Source organism: Poecilia reticulata, chromosome 19 (assembly GCF_904066995.2).
Source record: "Poecilia reticulata chromosome 19, P_reticulata-male-v2, whole genome shotgun sequence".
Lineage (NCBI taxonomy): Eukaryota > Metazoa > Chordata > Actinopteri > Cyprinodontiformes > Poeciliidae > Poecilia > Poecilia reticulata.
Window position 1 is genome coordinate 6061721 of NC_088848.1, and position 18351 is coordinate 6080071.

An 18351-nucleotide genomic window follows, 5' to 3' on the forward strand; every position below is an offset into this window, starting at 1 on the left:
TCACGCACCGGCAGAGGGCGCTAAAGAGTCGGAGTTTGCATTTGCGCTGGTCAGATCTGAAAACTTTGGATTCAACATGAAATGCAGAAGTTTTAATAACAGCTTTTTTATTTTTTACATCTGTACATTAGAGACCCAGTCAGGGGTGTCCAAAGTGTTGCGCGGGGGCCTTTTGTGGCCCTTGGACTGATTTTGTGCAGCCCCCTCAAACTGCAATTCAAAAGTGATGCAAGTTTTTAAATAAAGGGTTAAATAATTACCAACATAATTTTCTGACAAAGTATTCATCGTCCTATAGATGAATACTTTAAACTTTAAAAGAGAATGAAAATCTACAGTTATCCAGAGACCTTTCCTGAAAAAACTAATTAGCTTTTCTTTGCTAAATTTAGCAAGTTTTTTAAAGTCACCAAAATTGTGTTATTAGTGAAAATAAAGTCAATCAAGCCAAAAAAGAGAAAAGTCAAACCCTACAAGACTTTCTTTTAATACAACAAATGTGCAAAATCTACAATCATGTAATCGTAAAGAGAGAAAAAAGTAGGAAGTAGTAAATTTCTGCCAAAAGAGTCCAATTTTAAATTAATCTCAGAAAATTTCTTCGAAAAAAATTAGGAAATTTCTGAGTTTCAAGTGTTGAAAATGTTTGACTTTTGAAAGTGTTTGTCTAGAAAATTTCTGAGATGAATCACTAAACTTCTGAAGATTTTGGCAGAAATTTATTTTTACTTTATTATTAAAGTAAAAGGCGGCGTATTTTATTTGCAACTTCCCTAATCCCTCTTAACTTTTGGATCGACAATAAATATCCATTTTGAAAAATGAAAAAAAATGGGCTACTTTATTTGCTTGATTCTAGCTTGCTTTTCTTTTGACAGATGTGGTAAAAAATTTGAGCGAAGTGGAGAAATGACAGAAACCAGAGTTTATCGTCACACTGTTTATGTGGACAGAACACAGAACCTGAGAAAACAGCAAATTCCCAACATCCAAACAGAAAGGAAGCATTTTGTATCAAATGGGAAACAACAACTCTATTCTGTATTTTTAATAATAATAAAAAACCTACAAGTTAGTCAAAAGATCAATCAAGTTTCCATCACCATGCTCACACTCTCACACACACACACACACACACACACACACACACACACACACACACACACACACACACACACACACACACACACACACACACACACACACACACAAATCTGTCAGACACTTTACCCAGAAATATGTAAAAAGTGGGGAAAAAAACAAACATCCTCTCCTGGAAGTGCATAAAACTCCACCCGATGATGAAAAACCTGCCACAAACGAACATCAACAAAACTAGAAATAACAGGAGATTTTTTTTTTTTCCTTTTAGCTTATGCTGCAGGTAACTGATAAAGACGTACAAAATACACTTTACTACTCTTAAGATTTACAATGAAGTACAAAAAGTATGAATGTAAATAAAAAAAAAAAAAAGAATTGCAACTCGAAGGTAGCAGTTCAATCTGTGCAAACATGTCTACCGGAAATAAAACTAGTTGATCGACTTGTCAGCTTGGCAGAACGAAAACATATCAAAGCAAACATGAAAGGCGACACATCTATACCACTAAAACTGGTTAGGTAGTCAACTAGGCCGTAAAACCTCAAAACTATCAACATGGCGTCAAAAACACACCTACCTGGTGTGTTCTCGATACACCAACATCGAAAAACAACATCTTTAACTACCAACTCATACATATTTCTACAAAAACAACAAACTACCTTAAAGCAGGAAGCTGAAGCTCTTGGGTATAAATTCTACCCAACTCCAACAAACGGAAATTTCCCTTCAGCTAAATATAATAATAAAAGGGATTTCATTGTCTTCTCTTGAGTCAAGCAAAGATTACCAGCTGATTTGTCATGCACTAGCAACATCCAGTTACACATAAATATCTTAGAATACCTAGAAAAAGGAAGAAAATTCAATTTAATAATAGGTGAGTGTTCTCAGAAGACCTAGACTCCTGATATTTTGGACAAACGTAAAAAAAGAGGAGGATCTAGGCAGGAAGTGAAGTCAGTAAAGTCAAAGCTCTGTTCTATGTTTCGTTTTTGGCCACAAATTTCTTTGGAAAATAAAACTGATTGACCCAAATTTAAACGTTTTGAGTTCTTGGATGCAAGTTGTAGCTTATTAAGTCTTTCCTTTGGGTTTCGACTGAGCTCAGAAGTGTTCATACCCCTGGTAAAATGTCGTTTTTTTAAAGGAAATCCTGATAAATAACCAAAACTTTCCACTTTTAGAGCAACAAATTCTGAACTGATCTGTTAAAGAGAAAAGATTTTGGGGGAAAAAGCAGCAGTGACCTCTTGTTTTGATTACGTTCAGATTTTCTACCATCTTTCTAGTGAATCTGTTAGCTCATTGTTTAAAGGTACCAGTCATAAGAAGGCTACAAATAAAATTCCTCAGCATTATTTTCCATAACATTTCACCAGGAGAAAGTTATCCAAAAACAATAAAGCCAAAACAAGAATAAAGCAAAAATGTGAACCCGTCAGGAAGGCAACAGCAGCACTGATTCTGTATCAGACGATATATTCTATTATCCATATATCTAGACTAAGAAGAAGGGAATCAAGACATGGTGGTGGTATCATTATGCTGTGGGTTTGGTTTCATTTTTATGATAATGGTTGATACATTTCTGACAACTTTCATGAATTTTTACGCAATAAAAATTAGAAGTCCAAACATACAGTTAAGCACAAAATTATTGCATCAAATTATATTATTTAAATTTTACTGGGATGTGAATGTAATTTGAATGTTTGTGAAGCTCAGCCAGACTCTCAAACCGATTACTGATATAAATAATTTGCAACACCATTTTTTATGGAAATGTAAATAAATACAGCGATATTATATTTTTAATATAAAAGTATTTTTACAGTTTTATCTTGAGAAATAACTTTTTGGTTTAAGGTGAGATTTAAATTCAAATGTGTCAGGAAATATTAATAATTCGGGGCTTAAATGTAGATTTACAAACACGAATGAATTTGGATTAAATTAAATTTGACTGAAAGTGCATTGGACTTAAAGAAGAAGTCACAATAAAAGGTGGAAAGAGTTGATTTATCAGGAAAAACACCTAAAATTTCACCAGGGGTGTTTTACACTACCACGTAATTTATCTGCCCTCCTCCAGAGTTATTCATAAATCAGATTATTTTATATCTAAAGAAGAAGAGCAGTCCAAACACACCTGTCCTGGTCCAGGTAAACATTTGCATCATCATTTTCACAGAAAAGAGCTGCAGCTGCGATCAGAAGGCGAGCGCCTCTCCCGAAGCGTCTCCCAGCACGGTGGAGGCGGCGGCCGGATCCGGGGAGGCGCCGCGGTTCCCGGCGGACGGCGCTCCCTGGCTGGAGCAGTTCCCGACGGGAGAGACTGTGAGGCTGCGGATCAGCAGGTCCATGGAGGGGAACAGGGGCTTCAGCAGGCTGACGGGGCAGAAGGCCGAGCCGCCGTGGGGCGTGAAGTTCACCTTGTTGGGGTCGGGGCAGGAGGAGACCGGGGCCTCCTTGTGGTGGTGTGGGATACTGCAGGAGAGAGCAGGACTTGGAGTTGGATCGAGGTCATCATCGTTAACTAAAATATTTAACTGAAACATACTGAAATTATAGCGATAACATGTTTATTAATATATTCATTAACCTTCAAACTGATGTGAAATTCATTTTAGTTTACGTTTAGTAAACATTTTCCTCCTGGTGGCAAAACGATGACAGCAAAAGTTGAGAGAAAACACCAGAGTTGGGAAGTAACTAGTTAAATTTACTTGAGTACTTGAGTATTATAAAGTATCTCTACTCTTATTTCAGTAAAATTTCAGGATTTTCTTCCCATTGAATGAAAAACAAACATGTTTTAACCAGACACAGACACACAGCTGCAGTTTTTGCTAAAGTTTATAAGTTTTTTATTGAAAGAAACCGATTTGGAAACTTTTGCTTGATTTTGTTAATTATGTAAATTAGTGTCATTTGTGTCCTTAAAATACCAACATTTCCACTTATCATTTTTAAATATTAAATGATTAATAATCTGATTAGTAACTTGGTACTTGAATAAATTTTTTAACAAATACTCTTTAACTTGAGTAATTTCTTGGATGTATATTTTTAATTTTACTTGAAGTAAAAGTAAATGTTGAAGCAGTGCTGCTCTTACCTGGACAATTGATTAGCAATAAATCAATAAAATTTTTTAAAAATTAGTATTTTCTGTTCAGTATTCGTTACCCAATCACAATAACAAACTTCGACATTTTTGAATTTTGCACCTAAAATTAGACCAAAGTATGAAAAAACTAAAACTATCACTATAACTACTGAAAACTAAACAATATTTAACAAATAAACAGAATCACAATCAAAACTAAACCTCAATGAAAAACCTAAAACTTTTATAATTCTGGTTTAGAGTCATGAATGTTCAGATTACCAACAGATTATCAAATTATGTGCAATGTGCCTGAGAAAGGAGCTAAATGTTGTCACTGTAAACCAGAAGCTGTTAGTTTAACTCATGAGTCAGAGGGAGTGAGAGACTAAAACCAAGACAAACAGGAATAAAGACGCAGCTTCACTTCCTATTAGTGATTTTACACTTAATAAGTTTCAACAGTTCAGCTCATTTTCAGTCAATAATGCAAAACAATTTCCACACATAATGAAAAGTGGAAATGAAACCAGATATTCTCCCAGGCTGAGCAGGAACTACGATAAAAACATTTTTTTCAGTTTATTTAAATAAATAACTAAAAAATAATCCAATTTTACGCTGCTCATCAGAAAAGATTGATGTGTCAGACTCATCTGAACCTAAACCGTTTCTGTTAAAGGATCAAATAATAATCCTGCTGTTATTTGGACATTTTGTTCATTTCATGTAAACATTCAGTTGTTTTTTATGCACAAATATTCATATCAATCACTTTATATATATATATATATATATATATATATATATATATTTTTTTTTTTAAATCAACATACGAGTCATACAAGTCAATGTTAGAAGTATTTTTAGATGCAGATTAATCCTTTGCTACATTTCAGGCAAAATAATGTTTATTTTCCTATTTAAAACATTTATTTTTTTATTTGGATGTTTTAAGCTTAAAAGAAAAATCTACAGAATGTGCCATTTTAAAAAGGATTAAACGTCACAATAATCAATAGATTAATCGATAACTAAAATTAATCATTAGCTACAATCAGAGTAGGGCAGTAACTTGTCACATTTACTCAGTTACATTTACTTGATTAAAATATTTTTTTAAATGTACCTTTAAGAGTATTTTTACTACAATTTACTTTTTACATTTACTTGAGTAAAATTTCTGGATTTTCTACCCACTGAATGAAAAGCAAACATGTTTAAGCCAAAAATTCACCAGACAGACACCTGCAGTTTTTGGTAAAGTTTTTTATTGAAAGAAACTAATTTGAAAAAAATCTCTTTTGTCTTATTTTGTTATTTTTTGTTAATTGTATGAATTATTGTCATTTTTGTCCTTAAAATACCTACATTTCCACTTAACTTTATATTATTATGTAATTTTTAAATATTAAATGACTCAGTACTTGACTAAACCTTTTATCAAATACTATCTACTTTTACTTGAATAAAGATACTTTGAAGTAACACTACTCTTACTTGAGTATAACTTTGTTTGCAACCCTAAAACTTTAGATTTACTTTACCCGTTTCCTTTTCTAATTAAAATTTATGAGCTTAAATATAATTTTATCAGTCAAATCAAAACATTTTAACTGTATAACTGCCAAATAAACAACATAAGCAGATATTTATTAATTATTTCTACAAATATTTTGTTAACCGGTGGTTTTATCAATGCATTTTGCTACAAGCAGCCCTTTCAGGACATCTATGGTCTTGTTGCTGCCTAAACTCAGATTCTCTGGATGTCCCTGCGGCAGCAGAACGGTACCTGAACTCCTCCCAGACTCGGACCTTCTCGCAGCCCTCTGGAGGTTCTCGCTGGAAGCAGAAGCTTTTGTTGAGTCCTGGAGAGGAGGAGATTTGTGGCGGCTGGTTGAGCTCGGCCTCACTGTGGGAGGACACTGGAGACAGCGGACACTTCTCTACTGAGCCTGAAACAAAAGGAAAAAAATGGAAATGACGTATTTGTTTGCTGCTTCATTAAAGGAGTCACATTACTCTTCCTTTACCAGGTTAGGATGAGTTTATACAAAACAGTTTCATCATATTTTTTAGTCAAAATCATTCTTAGATAATGAGAATTTAGTCCATTCAGTGAATGAGCCGTTTTAGGGCTCTGTCACTTTAAATCCAAACAAACAGCTTCTGGCCACATGAAAATGGCTGCAAACTGATGCATAATTATACAATCGTGCATCTTTGAAAAGCAGAAGTGGAACCTCCTGCACAACCAACAAGAGTACAAGGAGTATTTTCTGGATGAAAAGTCAACAACAAAGCCCTTTTCTTTTCCAGCAGCCATTGTACAGCACATACGGCAGTAAAACAGATAACCAAACGTGACAAAATTAAAATGTATTGGTTTTGTCTACCAAAAACTGGATGCCAAAAGTCTTCAGTTTGGTGCTTTTGTCTCAATTATCCCTTTATTTGAAGGAATATTTTGTTTAAAGATACTTCAAAAATAATTTTACTTGATGTTTATTTTGAACATTTAAAATGTCTTCCGTTTCCAGTGTTAAATGTTCATTACAGTTTAAAGTTCATTGATCTTTGAGAATGTATTCTTGATTTATTTACTTGAAAATATTCTCAAAACAACAATATTATCATTTATCGCGACAAGTTCTGCATCAATTTATTGTCCAGTAAAATTAGTGGTTGCAACAGACAGGCTTAGTGAGCGTTGAATGAGAGCTAAGGTTTTTGAAACGGCTCGTTTTCCAGACACCAAAAACACATTAACTTATTTTTAAGCACTTGGGCTGATTTTAAAAGCCAAATGCAAGTGTAAAAACATCCCAAATTTTGATTTATTTTGCATAATAAACTATATAAACTAGCCTTGGTGAGGGTCCAGAGGAGCATCTAGAGCATTAGATGGAGGTGAGGTGCATGGGGAGGAGCAGTTGGAGGAGGAGGAGAAGGGTGTGGTGGCGCGGTCGCTCTGCGAACCGCTGCTGCAGCTGTGCAGAGGCACCGGAGCGCGGTGACCGTCTGGAACTTCAAGCAGCTGACGAGAAGGAGAACAAAATAAGTCAGGCATCACTGTGATTTTCTGAGGACAGGAGACATGAGAGACACCTACCCTGTGCTGTGGGGGAGGAGACTGGCTGATGAACATGCCCTCCAGCTCCTGGTTGAGGCCCTCCACGCTGCAGCGCAGGCGGGGAACCAGAGTAGAGAGAGGGGAGAGGGGGATGGGAACCGGCTGGGTCTGTGGACACAAACACAAATCCACTTAACTTTTAGTAAAGGCAGCTCTTGACTTCAGCTCAACAACCACACAAATTACCAGTTCAGCTATTTGATATAGATTAATCAATCAAGTTTATTTGCAAAACACATTTCAGCAACAAGGCAGTTCAAACGCGTTACATCGTAAAAACACACAAAAAAACACAGTTATAAAACACAGCCAATTGTCAAGTTTCGATTCTACACAGGTGGCTTCTTAGTCTCGATTTAAAGGAACTCATCTGCAGATGTGGCTCCACCCACTAGCCTCTTAGCTCCACCCACTAGCCTCTTAGCTCCACCCACTTTGTGCATTTGGATATGCAGAAAAACCATTTTTGTCTTTTTTGTCTTACTCAATATATCATAATGTAATTTATCCATTTAGTTTCACTATTTAATTAATTGTAACCGGTCGTTTCAGTAAATGTCATTTTTAAAGTATATGTGCAATTGCGTAAAAATGTAATGTATGATAGCTGTCATTTAATTCATGTGGATTTTACATAAAAACTCAAAGGATTTCACGTATCGATACTTGCAGATGAAAAATCGATACTTTGAGGAAAAAAATCAATATCGTAGAATTGATAAAATTACACAGCCCTAATAACATATTCTAGAACAATCAACTGCTATAAAAAGGGATTGGAAACAAAAAATGGAGAAAAGGTTGTACTGTAGCAGTTTAAAAAAAAAAGTAAACATTTAAATATATGAGATGAGAGTATTTTAACTTCTACTCATATCTAGAAATTATAAAAATACTTGCTACAAACTAAACTTAACTAAACCTAATCCTGCTGCATCCTTCTGTACACAGAAGTTGGGCCAGAACTGGGTCATCACCAGGACAATGAAGCCATGTCTTTCTGCTGAAATGTAACCGAGTTGTAAAGAAGAATGGGACAAAATTCCTTCACAACATTGTAAACGACTGAAGCATCCAGAACACCAGCTAATGTTTCTAGTGGTGGTTTTGAATGCACGTCATTTTCCCCGTGTCGAAAAAGATCATTCTTTCATCTTTCAAGAAAAGAAAATGAAAGGTTCACACGAAAATGTCCAAATCCAATAAGGTCAAAAGTCCAGAAAAAGAAAAACTCAATGCATGTAGCCAATATCTGATATTAAACTGTAGGAAATTGTTCCAATTTTATCAGAAATTTAGCTTGAAACAATGATTAGCTTAATAGTTTTTCATGCAATTAAGCTAATTTCTTCAGTGTAAATAAAATTTTATGATTTGCACTAAAAAAAAATACAGATTACAATGGAAGGGGTGAGAAACGGCTGCAGAATGAATGTGACATTTTATTGAGCAAAGACTGGATTTCTAAGCCACGCCTCTTTGGTTCCACAATCCCAGCTTCTCATTATCGAGTGCTTGGTCTCAGTATACTCAAACGATGTGAGAAAAAAACAACATCAGAAAAACGGATTTGCAATGGCCGTTGCTGCACATTGCAAAACTTTGCAATATAGGAATGAAAAACTTTAAAAACCCAGAGAACTGAGTTTGAGAAAGCTGTTACGTTTCAATTATACTTCCCCTAAAAAAAAACAACTTGTTGCTTAATTTTTCTAACAGATTAACTGACTCGGCTAGAAAAACTCTTCAGTAAACAAGCATCCAACTCTGCTAAGAATCTTTGCACAGGAAGGAGTTTGCTGAGATGCTAGGCTAATGCTAGCTTGTTTGCTCTCGGTTCTGATACAACTTGTTGATAATTCAGCTCATATCGATGTTTCCTTGTGGGTTTAAACCATTATTAGCAGACAGAATTTAAAGAAACAACACTTTTGTTGCATCAGGAAGTAAAAGCTATGGTTTAATTTACTAATTGTTGTTATGAAAGTGTGACGTGATGCATTTTTAAGTCTTTCCCACAACAATAAATCATGAAATGAGCCTAGAATGCTCATGACTGCCTTTGTTACGCTAAAACAGCCAGTAAATACTATGAATTGACTTTATTTTAAACAATTGTGACCACAAGCCTCAAAAACCAAATCAAGCATGCAATTACCAAACACTACAAAATGACCAGCTGTGCTCAAAAGCAGAACTATGCCTTTCTTCCTAAGAAGAAGAAGCACATGTGATGTAGTGATCTTCCTGTTGCTTCAGTGTTTTAATTCAGTCACTTCCTGTAAATAGTTGCACACTCAACGTATAAATTCAAAAATTGGACACAGCAGACAGTCGTAGTAGAAGACTGTGCAGTCTCAGAGGGCCGCTGTGTTTGTTTGGTGATGATGGTAAAGTACCTGAGTTGCTCCTAGGCTGCAGCTCCCATGAGGATAACAACACTGACGATCTTTGTCATGCACCCCAGAGGCTGCAGGTTTGCTGCCCTGCTGCAGTTGTTGTTTCAGTTTGGCAATCTGCAAAATAACACAGGTTACAGCCAATCACATTTGTGCATTCGTCGGCATTGATAGCTTTAGTCATGCATATTAAAAAAAATAAAAATCATCTGCAAATAACAGTTGAAATATGCTGAAACCAGACTTTTATGTGCATGTAGGTGAGAAAACAGGAAGTTTCCGAGCAGCAGATGAGATCACTGCTCAGAAAAGTGTTTTTTTAATGAGCCTGGCCACTTGAATCCAGAGTTATAAACCTGCTGAGGAATAAAAGCAGAGACTGACCTCTCGAAGATGCTCAGCGCTGCCCCACGATGCCGAGCGTCTGTGGCTGCCACTGGTGCTAGCTCGCCTGCTCCTGGACTTCTCCACCCATGACTCCGGAGTCTACAGATAAAACACACACAAAAAAGTTTTTTTTTATGTGAATTTTTAACTCAGATTATCACATCATCCGAGTCTGGTCAAAAAACAGCGACAAGAATAAACCTCACGTTACATCAAAACCTCTGGTCTGGATCACACAGATAAGGTGGTTTTATCGTGTTCTTGACTTGATATTTTAAACAGTTAACACCCACAGACATGCTCTTCACACTTCTAGAAGAGCAAAAGAGCAGGAGAAACTGAAAAACAGAGCGGGTGGAGGATGTGGGCAACCGAAGAGCAGTGGCGAGGGCCTGCACACACAGAGCAGAGAGGATGGGTGCAGCCAGAACAGCCTCATCAGCTGACTTCAGTCACCGTTCTCATGGCTGTGGTTCACACTATGTAATAGCTGTGCAAGCACCGGACACTGCCTCCCCCTCTCTCGCTCTCCCTCCCCTCCTTCTGCTCACCGTCTCACTTCTATCTTTGCAGAAAACTGCAAGGTAATAAATAGACACCATGACTCAAACCTATCTGTCCATTTAAATTAAACTAAACTGTAAATCCATGCAGAGCTTTAACAAAATAAACTCAAAGTTGTGACAAACTTATTCCTCTTACTCACTTTTAAACTCCTACAATAACAAATTCTGCAGAAGTTGTTGCGGTAAATGATAATATTGTCATTCTGAGACCATTTTCAACTAGAAATAAAAACATGTTGATGCAGGTACAACATCTCAAATGTACATTTCTACAGAACATTTAACACTGGAACTGGAAAATATGTTAAATGTACAAAAGGAACAAACAAAACAACAATAATTAAAATGGATTATTAAGTCTCAATAACCAAAACTGCATTTCAAACAATTATAATTCAGGCAAAAGTGGCAGAAAGTGCAAACTAGCTACTTCTCACTGAGTGTCAAATGTAGCAAAAAATCAATTAATCACATTATAAATTAAAACAAGATCAATAATTTCCATTATTTGTTTTTTTTATTTTCTCTCTCTGTATGAGAAAAGTTTTCATTCGGGTGCTTTGGTCTCAGACAGCCCGTCTTTTGAAGGATAATTTTGTTTACAGAGATTATATTTGTTGTTTATTTTGGATATTTAAAATGACTTCCAGTTCCAGAGTTAAACGTTCTCTAGATTTTAAAGTTTATCGATCTTTGAGAATGTGTCATTATCATTATATTAATTGAAAATGATCTCAAAAACAACAATATTGTTTATTGCAATAACCTCCGGGACGATTTATCGTCCAGTAAGATTTATCGAGTTTCAAAATGGAGCATTTCCGTTGATATTAAAGGGAAGCTTCTCTTTAACGAATGGAAATGATCACATTGTTAATTTACTATGAGACTAGTCCAGAGGTGGGCAACTCCAGGCCTCGAGGGCCGGTCTCCTGCAACTTTTAGGTGCATTTCTACTTCAACACACCTGAGTCAAATAATGAGGTCATTAGCTGGACTCTGGAGAACCTGGCTGCACTGAGGAGGTGATTCAGCTACTGGATCCAGGTGTGTTGGACCAGGGAGACATCTAAGAGTTGCAGGACACCGGAGGTCGAGGACCAGGATTGCCCACCCCTGGACTAGTCAATTTATTGCTGATTAACTCTCACACTAATCTCCATCTAGAGCACACCTGGGTTGATTTGTCCTTGCAAGACGGACCGCAGTGGACTTCGGGTTCTTTCGGCCAATGTCCCTGTAGGTACGGCCCGATGATGGCGTCCAGCGACATCGTCCGTCTCATCCCCGAGCTCAGCTGGTGCAGCCTGGGCTTTCCAGCTACAAACATTGCAGATAAACGTAATGTATTTTTTTAAAAAGGCAAGCAAGTTAGACATTTTACCTCAGAAATTCATGTTTTCGTTTAAACATCCGGTTTTGTAAGGGAATCTGAATATTTTGGAATCATTCTGGACAATGAAAAGATAAATATTTAAGTTCCTTCTATGAAAATCTGCATCTCAATTTCCTCATCAAATCTTAAGATGACCAGTGTTCAATAAGGACATCAGAACTTTTCACAGAAACATCGCCAATATTTAATCAATTATTTTGTAGATATATGGATGTTGTACATGGTTTTACAACACTGCCCCTCCCCTACCTGTTGCTGTAAAAATCTACTCAACTTCACTGCCCAGAAACAGACGATAAACCTAGACAGTCATGGTGTGAAAACTGAACGAACCACACCCATTGAGGTTACACAGGCTGACTAATTACCCAGCAAATATCAGTTTGTTACATTCATAATGTTACACTATAAAAAAACACAACAGCTCCTATTTTAAATTCATGCGTACAAAAGAATAAATCAATGTTTAAGACTGTACTAACAGGCTATGTACAAATATTGTTTTCCCGTTTCAAATAAGAGCAGTTTTTTAAAAGCTAGTTTGATGAAACTAGTTATTCTGGTGGTCGTATCTAAATATAGTGCTACTGGGTTAAAAACCAATAACTTTTTTAAACCACCTGATGAATACATTCAATACGACAGGAAAAGGGTTTGGTTTGTGAAACTGCAGTAACCTTTAAGCTACTTCTGCCCTTTTGGAGGAGAATGAAACTTCTCCAGATCAGAAAAGAAATTAAAACTTATTTTGCAAATAGAAAAATCACATCCAGACTCTCAGTACATGTTACTCACTTCCTATTTGTTTACCTAACATTTAATGCAACATGAAGAGTCTAAATTAAAAGCCCATTAGTGTTTGATTATTGATATAATCTTATTTATTCCTATGCAAGGTGTTTGTTAACAGTAGTGTGCAATAAACTTTCATAATAAACAACTTAAACTAATAATAAACAAGTTAAAAAAAATTTATCTCAGTGCATTTCCACAATAAAATGATAAATAGCAATAGTTTTTAGATCAATATTTTCCACAAATATCAACCTTCTTGACTTCTTTTTCTTCACTTTAAAGCGTAAAAATAGATATAAAATGGTTGTTTAAAAAGTGTAACATATTTCCTCCAGTAGACATTTATTCAAATTATAAGTCGCCCTTTTTCTAAACATTTGCAGCTCTTGACGAGTTTTATTCAGCTGTACTGAGAGCAAATATGGCTCTGATCTAGAATTACAGATCATGTCCAGATTACAGTTAAATAAGTCAAAAATATTTTGCATTTAAAGCATTAATTGTCTGGAGTAATTTTCCTATTAAAAAATAGTTTAGGGGGGATAAATGTGACACCTTTCCGGAGTAAAAGTTGTGTAAAAAATCCTCGTCATCCTTGACTGATGTGATGTTATACAAGTTTCTGTTTCCAGTCAGAGCTTAACAGGTGTTTTGAGTCCATACCTGACTTCCCATCCCTCCGGTTCGGTCGCGGTTTGCTGGCCAGCCTGAAGGGAACAGTCGCCTTGAGGGGCTGCGGACCCAGAGAGCCAGGCCGGGGATGTCCAGCTCCACTTCGGCCGGACATGTCTGCGGGAACCAGCTTGAACTAATCACCTAAAAACTGGCAGCCCAGCTTCAGATGTATGAGTTGGGCTGCTGCTCGTAGCTTGGCTAAAGTTACCCACTGCAGCTCTTCCTCCTGTAGTGATGATGATGATTACTCGAAACCGTTACAAACTTCTCCCCTGAACCGCACACATAACACTTTCACAGTGAATTAAAGAAGTTAACGTCACTCAGCTCGACATATAAACGTTTTATTGTGCAAGCGCCGTCGCTAGTGATACTTTTTTTTGTTGACTTGGTCGTTTTCGAGTTAGCAGCCTAGCAAAGCAAAGTTTCTTTGTGAGGATGTTGAGATGTTTCACCCCTCTGTCGAACGAGGAAGCAGCTCCAGCTTCAAAAAAAGTCACTCTAACGTCAACTCCTCCGTCTTCAGAGCTCATTTAGAGGCCTGTTTCATTATGTGTTTTTCGGGCCGAAGTGTGTTTTTGACGGCCTTGAAAGTTGCGAAAGTAGACGTGGTTGTCTTCCCCCTCCAGTGTTCTGGCTTTAATGGCAAACTCAAAACACTTCCACCGCAACCACGCTGGAGTGGATTTAATTATGCCAAACTTAGACGCAGCTCTGACTTCTGATTGGCTGGTGGGGACTCGCTCTTGAACCCTATTGGTCAATGCCCCATCAATCCGTCAAATCTCAAACAATAAAATTTTCTGTCTCCGCCCCCATTCATACGTCGCATTAACAGATTTACTACGTTTAAAATCATCCTAAATGCTAAATTTAATGTTGTTGGGGCTGTAAATTCTCATTTTTATTGATGCCCACCTCATTATAAATGAACAGGCTGCTTTCAAAAAAGGAAATAATTATGACAGTAAATAACTTCTGGCAAGTTTTTAAAGCTACTAGCCAAACTCCTCTGTAAAACCAAACATTGAAAGGAATAAACAAGTTACAATTGTGATGGTTTGCATCTCATTAAATCAGTTGCAGACATTGAACTATAAAATTTCTACTTGTCAACATATTCCTTTCATAAAAAACATAAAATTGAGAGAATTGTTATCATATTTAATTGCTAACAATAGTTAGCTCCAGACAGTCCAATTAGCAGATCCCAGAGTGAATGATAAAGAGCAGATCCTCATATTTGAAAGTTGTTGATTTGTTGTGCCTCAAAATGTTTGCTGCAACCCTAATTTGAGGTTTTGTTCAGGTGAATTTTCTGTCACAATGAAGGGTGGAAATTTCTTGCAGACCAACTAAACAAGAGCAAAGTGAAACCATTGTCACACTCAATTTCCATTTCATTTTATACATTTCCTTCTTGTTTTTATTCATTTAAAATACATTTTATTGTTAATTCGTTGCATAGAACAAAAGGCAGAGAAGTGAGAAACATAATAAAACACAAATATATGGAAACATACAATTGATAAACACATGTACAATAAATTGGTAATATGAAGAACACTATCTTTTAACAGCTTAATGCAGAAACCTGTATTAACCTGTCTGGTTGTTGTGCATTTCATGTTAACTTTCAAACAGTTCACAAAGATGTGAGGAGTCTCTCATGGTCCAGTGCTCTGTACTTTCTCAGACGCCCTCCCTAGATTCTGCAGGGCCGTCAAGGTTCAGTTGTTTATCTACTACTACTGATTCTGGTCTCTTAGGAAAAAGAGGGCACAGCTGGATTTTTAAAAAGTCTATAAATCAAAGCAAAAGGAGAGAAAAAAATCAAAAGGACATCATAAATCTGCAGGATTACTTGAGTACATTTTAGAGTACTTTTACCCTAAGGTGTGTAGAGTATCCAAACATTGTCCTCATGTAAGAGTAGCACTACTTCAACATATTTTTACTCAGGTAAAATGTAAAAAGTAACTGTCTAAAAGAGTGAAAAGTATTTGGTAACAAATCTATCTACTCAAGTACTGAGTAAATGATCAAATTATCAATCATTAATATTTAAAAATAACACAATGAGACAGACCAAAATATAAAGTTAGGTGGAAATGTGTGTATTTTAAGGAAGAAAATGACAATAATTCATATAAGTAACAAAAAATAACAAAATCAGGCAAAAGAAAATATTCCCAAATCAGTTTCTTTCAATAACTGCAGATGTGTGTCTGTCTGGTGAATTTGTTTGTGTTTTATTCAGTGGGCAGAGAATCGAGACATTTTATTCAAGTAAGAGTAACAATACTTCATAGTAAAATTACTCCAAGGTACAGCGTAGTAGAAATACTCCTAAAAGTACATTTTTCCAAAAAAGTTACTTAAGTAAATGTAACACCCAACTGTGCTTTTACCTATACAAAGTTTGACTTTCTCCAAGATAACATATAATCAAAATATGTCTCCATCGTCGTCATTTGTTCAACCAATAACTGCCAGCTGGGTGGTGTTGGTGGGTGTGCACGCGCGTGTGTGTGTTAGTGGGACAGCGTGCTTTGTATGAGATAAATGTCCTGCCTCTGTGTGAAAGGGAGTGCCATCGGTGGGGACAGGGGAAGAGGTCAAAAGATAACGTGACACCGCTTTCTCAAGCTGATCCCAGACCAGCGCCAAACCTCAATGTTTCCCCTCATGAAAACCACACAGATCCAAAATTGTGCCCTCCTCGAATGGATCCATGCCCCCTAACACAGCGATAATATGTTTCCATATGGCTTCAGGTGCTTGTTAGGGTATTATAATTAACTACAACTAGCAAAACTGAAATGGAGAAAACATTTTTGTTTATTGAAATAAATTAAAACGGTAATTCGTGAGATAAAAATATAACCAACTGGAACTACATTGCGCGTTTATGTAGCTAAAGCATACTGATATTATAGCTATAATACCCTTTGTTTTTGTGTTTTCCTCCAAATTACTCTTTACGTCATTTGTCGGCATTTTACGACACTCCATACCCCTCCTGGTAGCATTTAAGCTAGTCCAATAAAATGGCAACAGCTAAAGCTAGGTTAAAACGCCACAGTTTATCCTGAATAACTGAATAACTAAATTCTGTTTTAGAAAAGTATACCTTCTGTTGAGTATTCATTACCTAATTATAAAAATCTTCCACTTTTTAAATTCTGCCTCTAAAAATTAACCAAAGTAAATAAAAAAGTATAACTATAACTAACAATATCCATCCATCCATTTTCTTTACACACTTGTCCCTTAGTGGGGTCGGGAGGGTTGCTGGTGCCTATCTCCAGCTAACGTTCTGGGCGGGTACACCCTGAACAGGTCACCAGTCTGTCGCAGGACTAACAATAATTAACTAATCGTTATAAAAACTAGCAAGCACACAAAAAATTTAACTAATTGAATTAGCCACAATGAAATAAACAAAACTAAACTATAATGAAAACACTATCCAAGAAATGATGTCACACATGCAAAGAAACTCTTCACAAAACCCACTGGCATCCATTCATTTACAGCCAGGGAGCTAATTGGACAGTACGTCAATCAGGAATGCATGCCCCACATAAAGCATTTCCAACATTTACCAAAGGACCTTCAGCTAATGTTTGCTTAGCTTTGTCTATTTGTCCGAGGTAATGGATAGATGAGCCTAACCTTTGACCTCACATGAACTATTTCAAACCTATCTGAACCGAGAAGATGTCATGCAAGACAAAGTTAGCTTTGCAAAGGGAAACAGTGAAAACAAAGTGGAGCAGGGGGGGAAGAGGGTGGCTTGGTGGGTTTCTTAGTATTACAGTAAATGACACTGAAGTCAGCAGATTCTGTGGTGTGGCTTTCTTCTGGTGTTAAATCGACAGAATAACTTGTCAGTGTTGTGAAAAGGAAGTTGAATGTCAGAGCAGTAAGATAAAAATTAACACTAAAGTCTCCTGTGCAACAAGTAACCTTCATAATAATGAAGATTTTAGTCAAAATGAAAAAGTTAAAACTTATAGTCATTTTGGGGGTGGGAACACCCCCAGATACACTGCAAAAACACAAAATCTTACCAAGTATTTTGGTATAGTTTGAAAGCCCATCCAGTGAGGCTAAATTAAACAAATTTTGCAAAAAAAAAAAAAGGACCAGAATTTCTTCATTGTGACACAAGAGTAATTTTCAGTTGTCATAAATGCTTCAGTTTCTCCAAGGGTTGGATGACTTTTCCTCATTTCATAAATAAAACCCAACATCTAGTGAACTGAAAAACACAAAAATGTACAAAGTAATGTCTAATTACTAGTGTAATTCTCTCAAATTAAGAAAAAACTAACACATAAGTAACATTTCAGCAAAATATGAGCTTTAAGTCAATAATTCCTTAATGTACATCAGACCAATTTCTAATGTGGGAAACATTTGTCATGTTCATATTTGGTAGTTATTTACAGAAAAGAAATAGTAATAGGTGGTGAGTCAGGAATTAACATCCTGAATGAAACATGTGCTAACTGCCTACAATGCAAAAAATACAAATCTTACTCAGCATTTTTAGTCTAGTTTCTATCTTAGTACACTTGAATTAAGACAAAGTTAACATATAAGTAACTTTTCAACAAGATATAGGAGTTTGTTGTAAGTCAATAATTCCTTAATATTGATGAAAAATGTGGTAGTTCACCTGTAAAATGAAAAAAAAAGTTTTATAAGTGAAATAATCTGCCAGCGGAACTTAAACTGGGTTGCTAGGAGACAGGTGGGCCTGGCAGGTGTT

At 36.2% G+C, this 18351-nt stretch overlaps 1 protein-coding gene across 1 annotated transcript; it reads right to left on the minus strand.

Annotated features, from left to right (window-relative positions):
- Nucleotides 1-925: 925 nt before the first annotated feature.
- LOC103481353 (glucocorticoid-induced transcript 1 protein-like) lies at nt 926-14262 on the minus strand. The gene is made up of 8 exons (XM_008436757.3): nt 13560-14262; nt 11880-12025; nt 10137-10238; nt 9753-9869; nt 7333-7461; nt 7089-7257; nt 6013-6175; nt 926-3595 (listed from the first exon to the last, which is right to left on the minus strand). Exons 1-8 carry the CDS (start codon nt 13681-13683, stop codon nt 3319-3321), a joined length of 1227 nt encoding a protein of 408 aa, XP_008434979.2. The 5' UTR covers nt 13684-14262; the 3' UTR covers nt 926-3318.
- Between the last annotated feature and the right edge of the window lie 4089 nt (nt 14263-18351).

What these genes read in the sequence shown, in the direction of transcription:
- LOC103481353 (XM_008436757.3), bottom strand. Translation starts at nt 13,683, where the DNA reads ATGTCCGGCCGAAGTGGAGCTGGACATCCCCGGCCTGGCTCTCTGGGT. An exon ending in TCCTCTGGACCCTCACCAAG is followed by an intron (nt 6,176 to 7,088) that starts GCTAGTTTATAT and finishes CTTTTGTTTCAG; the next exon opens with GCTCAGTAGAGAAGTGTCCG. An exon ending in CGAGTCTGGGAGGAGTTCAG is followed by an intron (nt 3,596 to 6,012) that starts GTACCGTTCTGC and finishes TCTCTCCTGCAG; the next exon opens with TATCCCACACCACCACAAGG.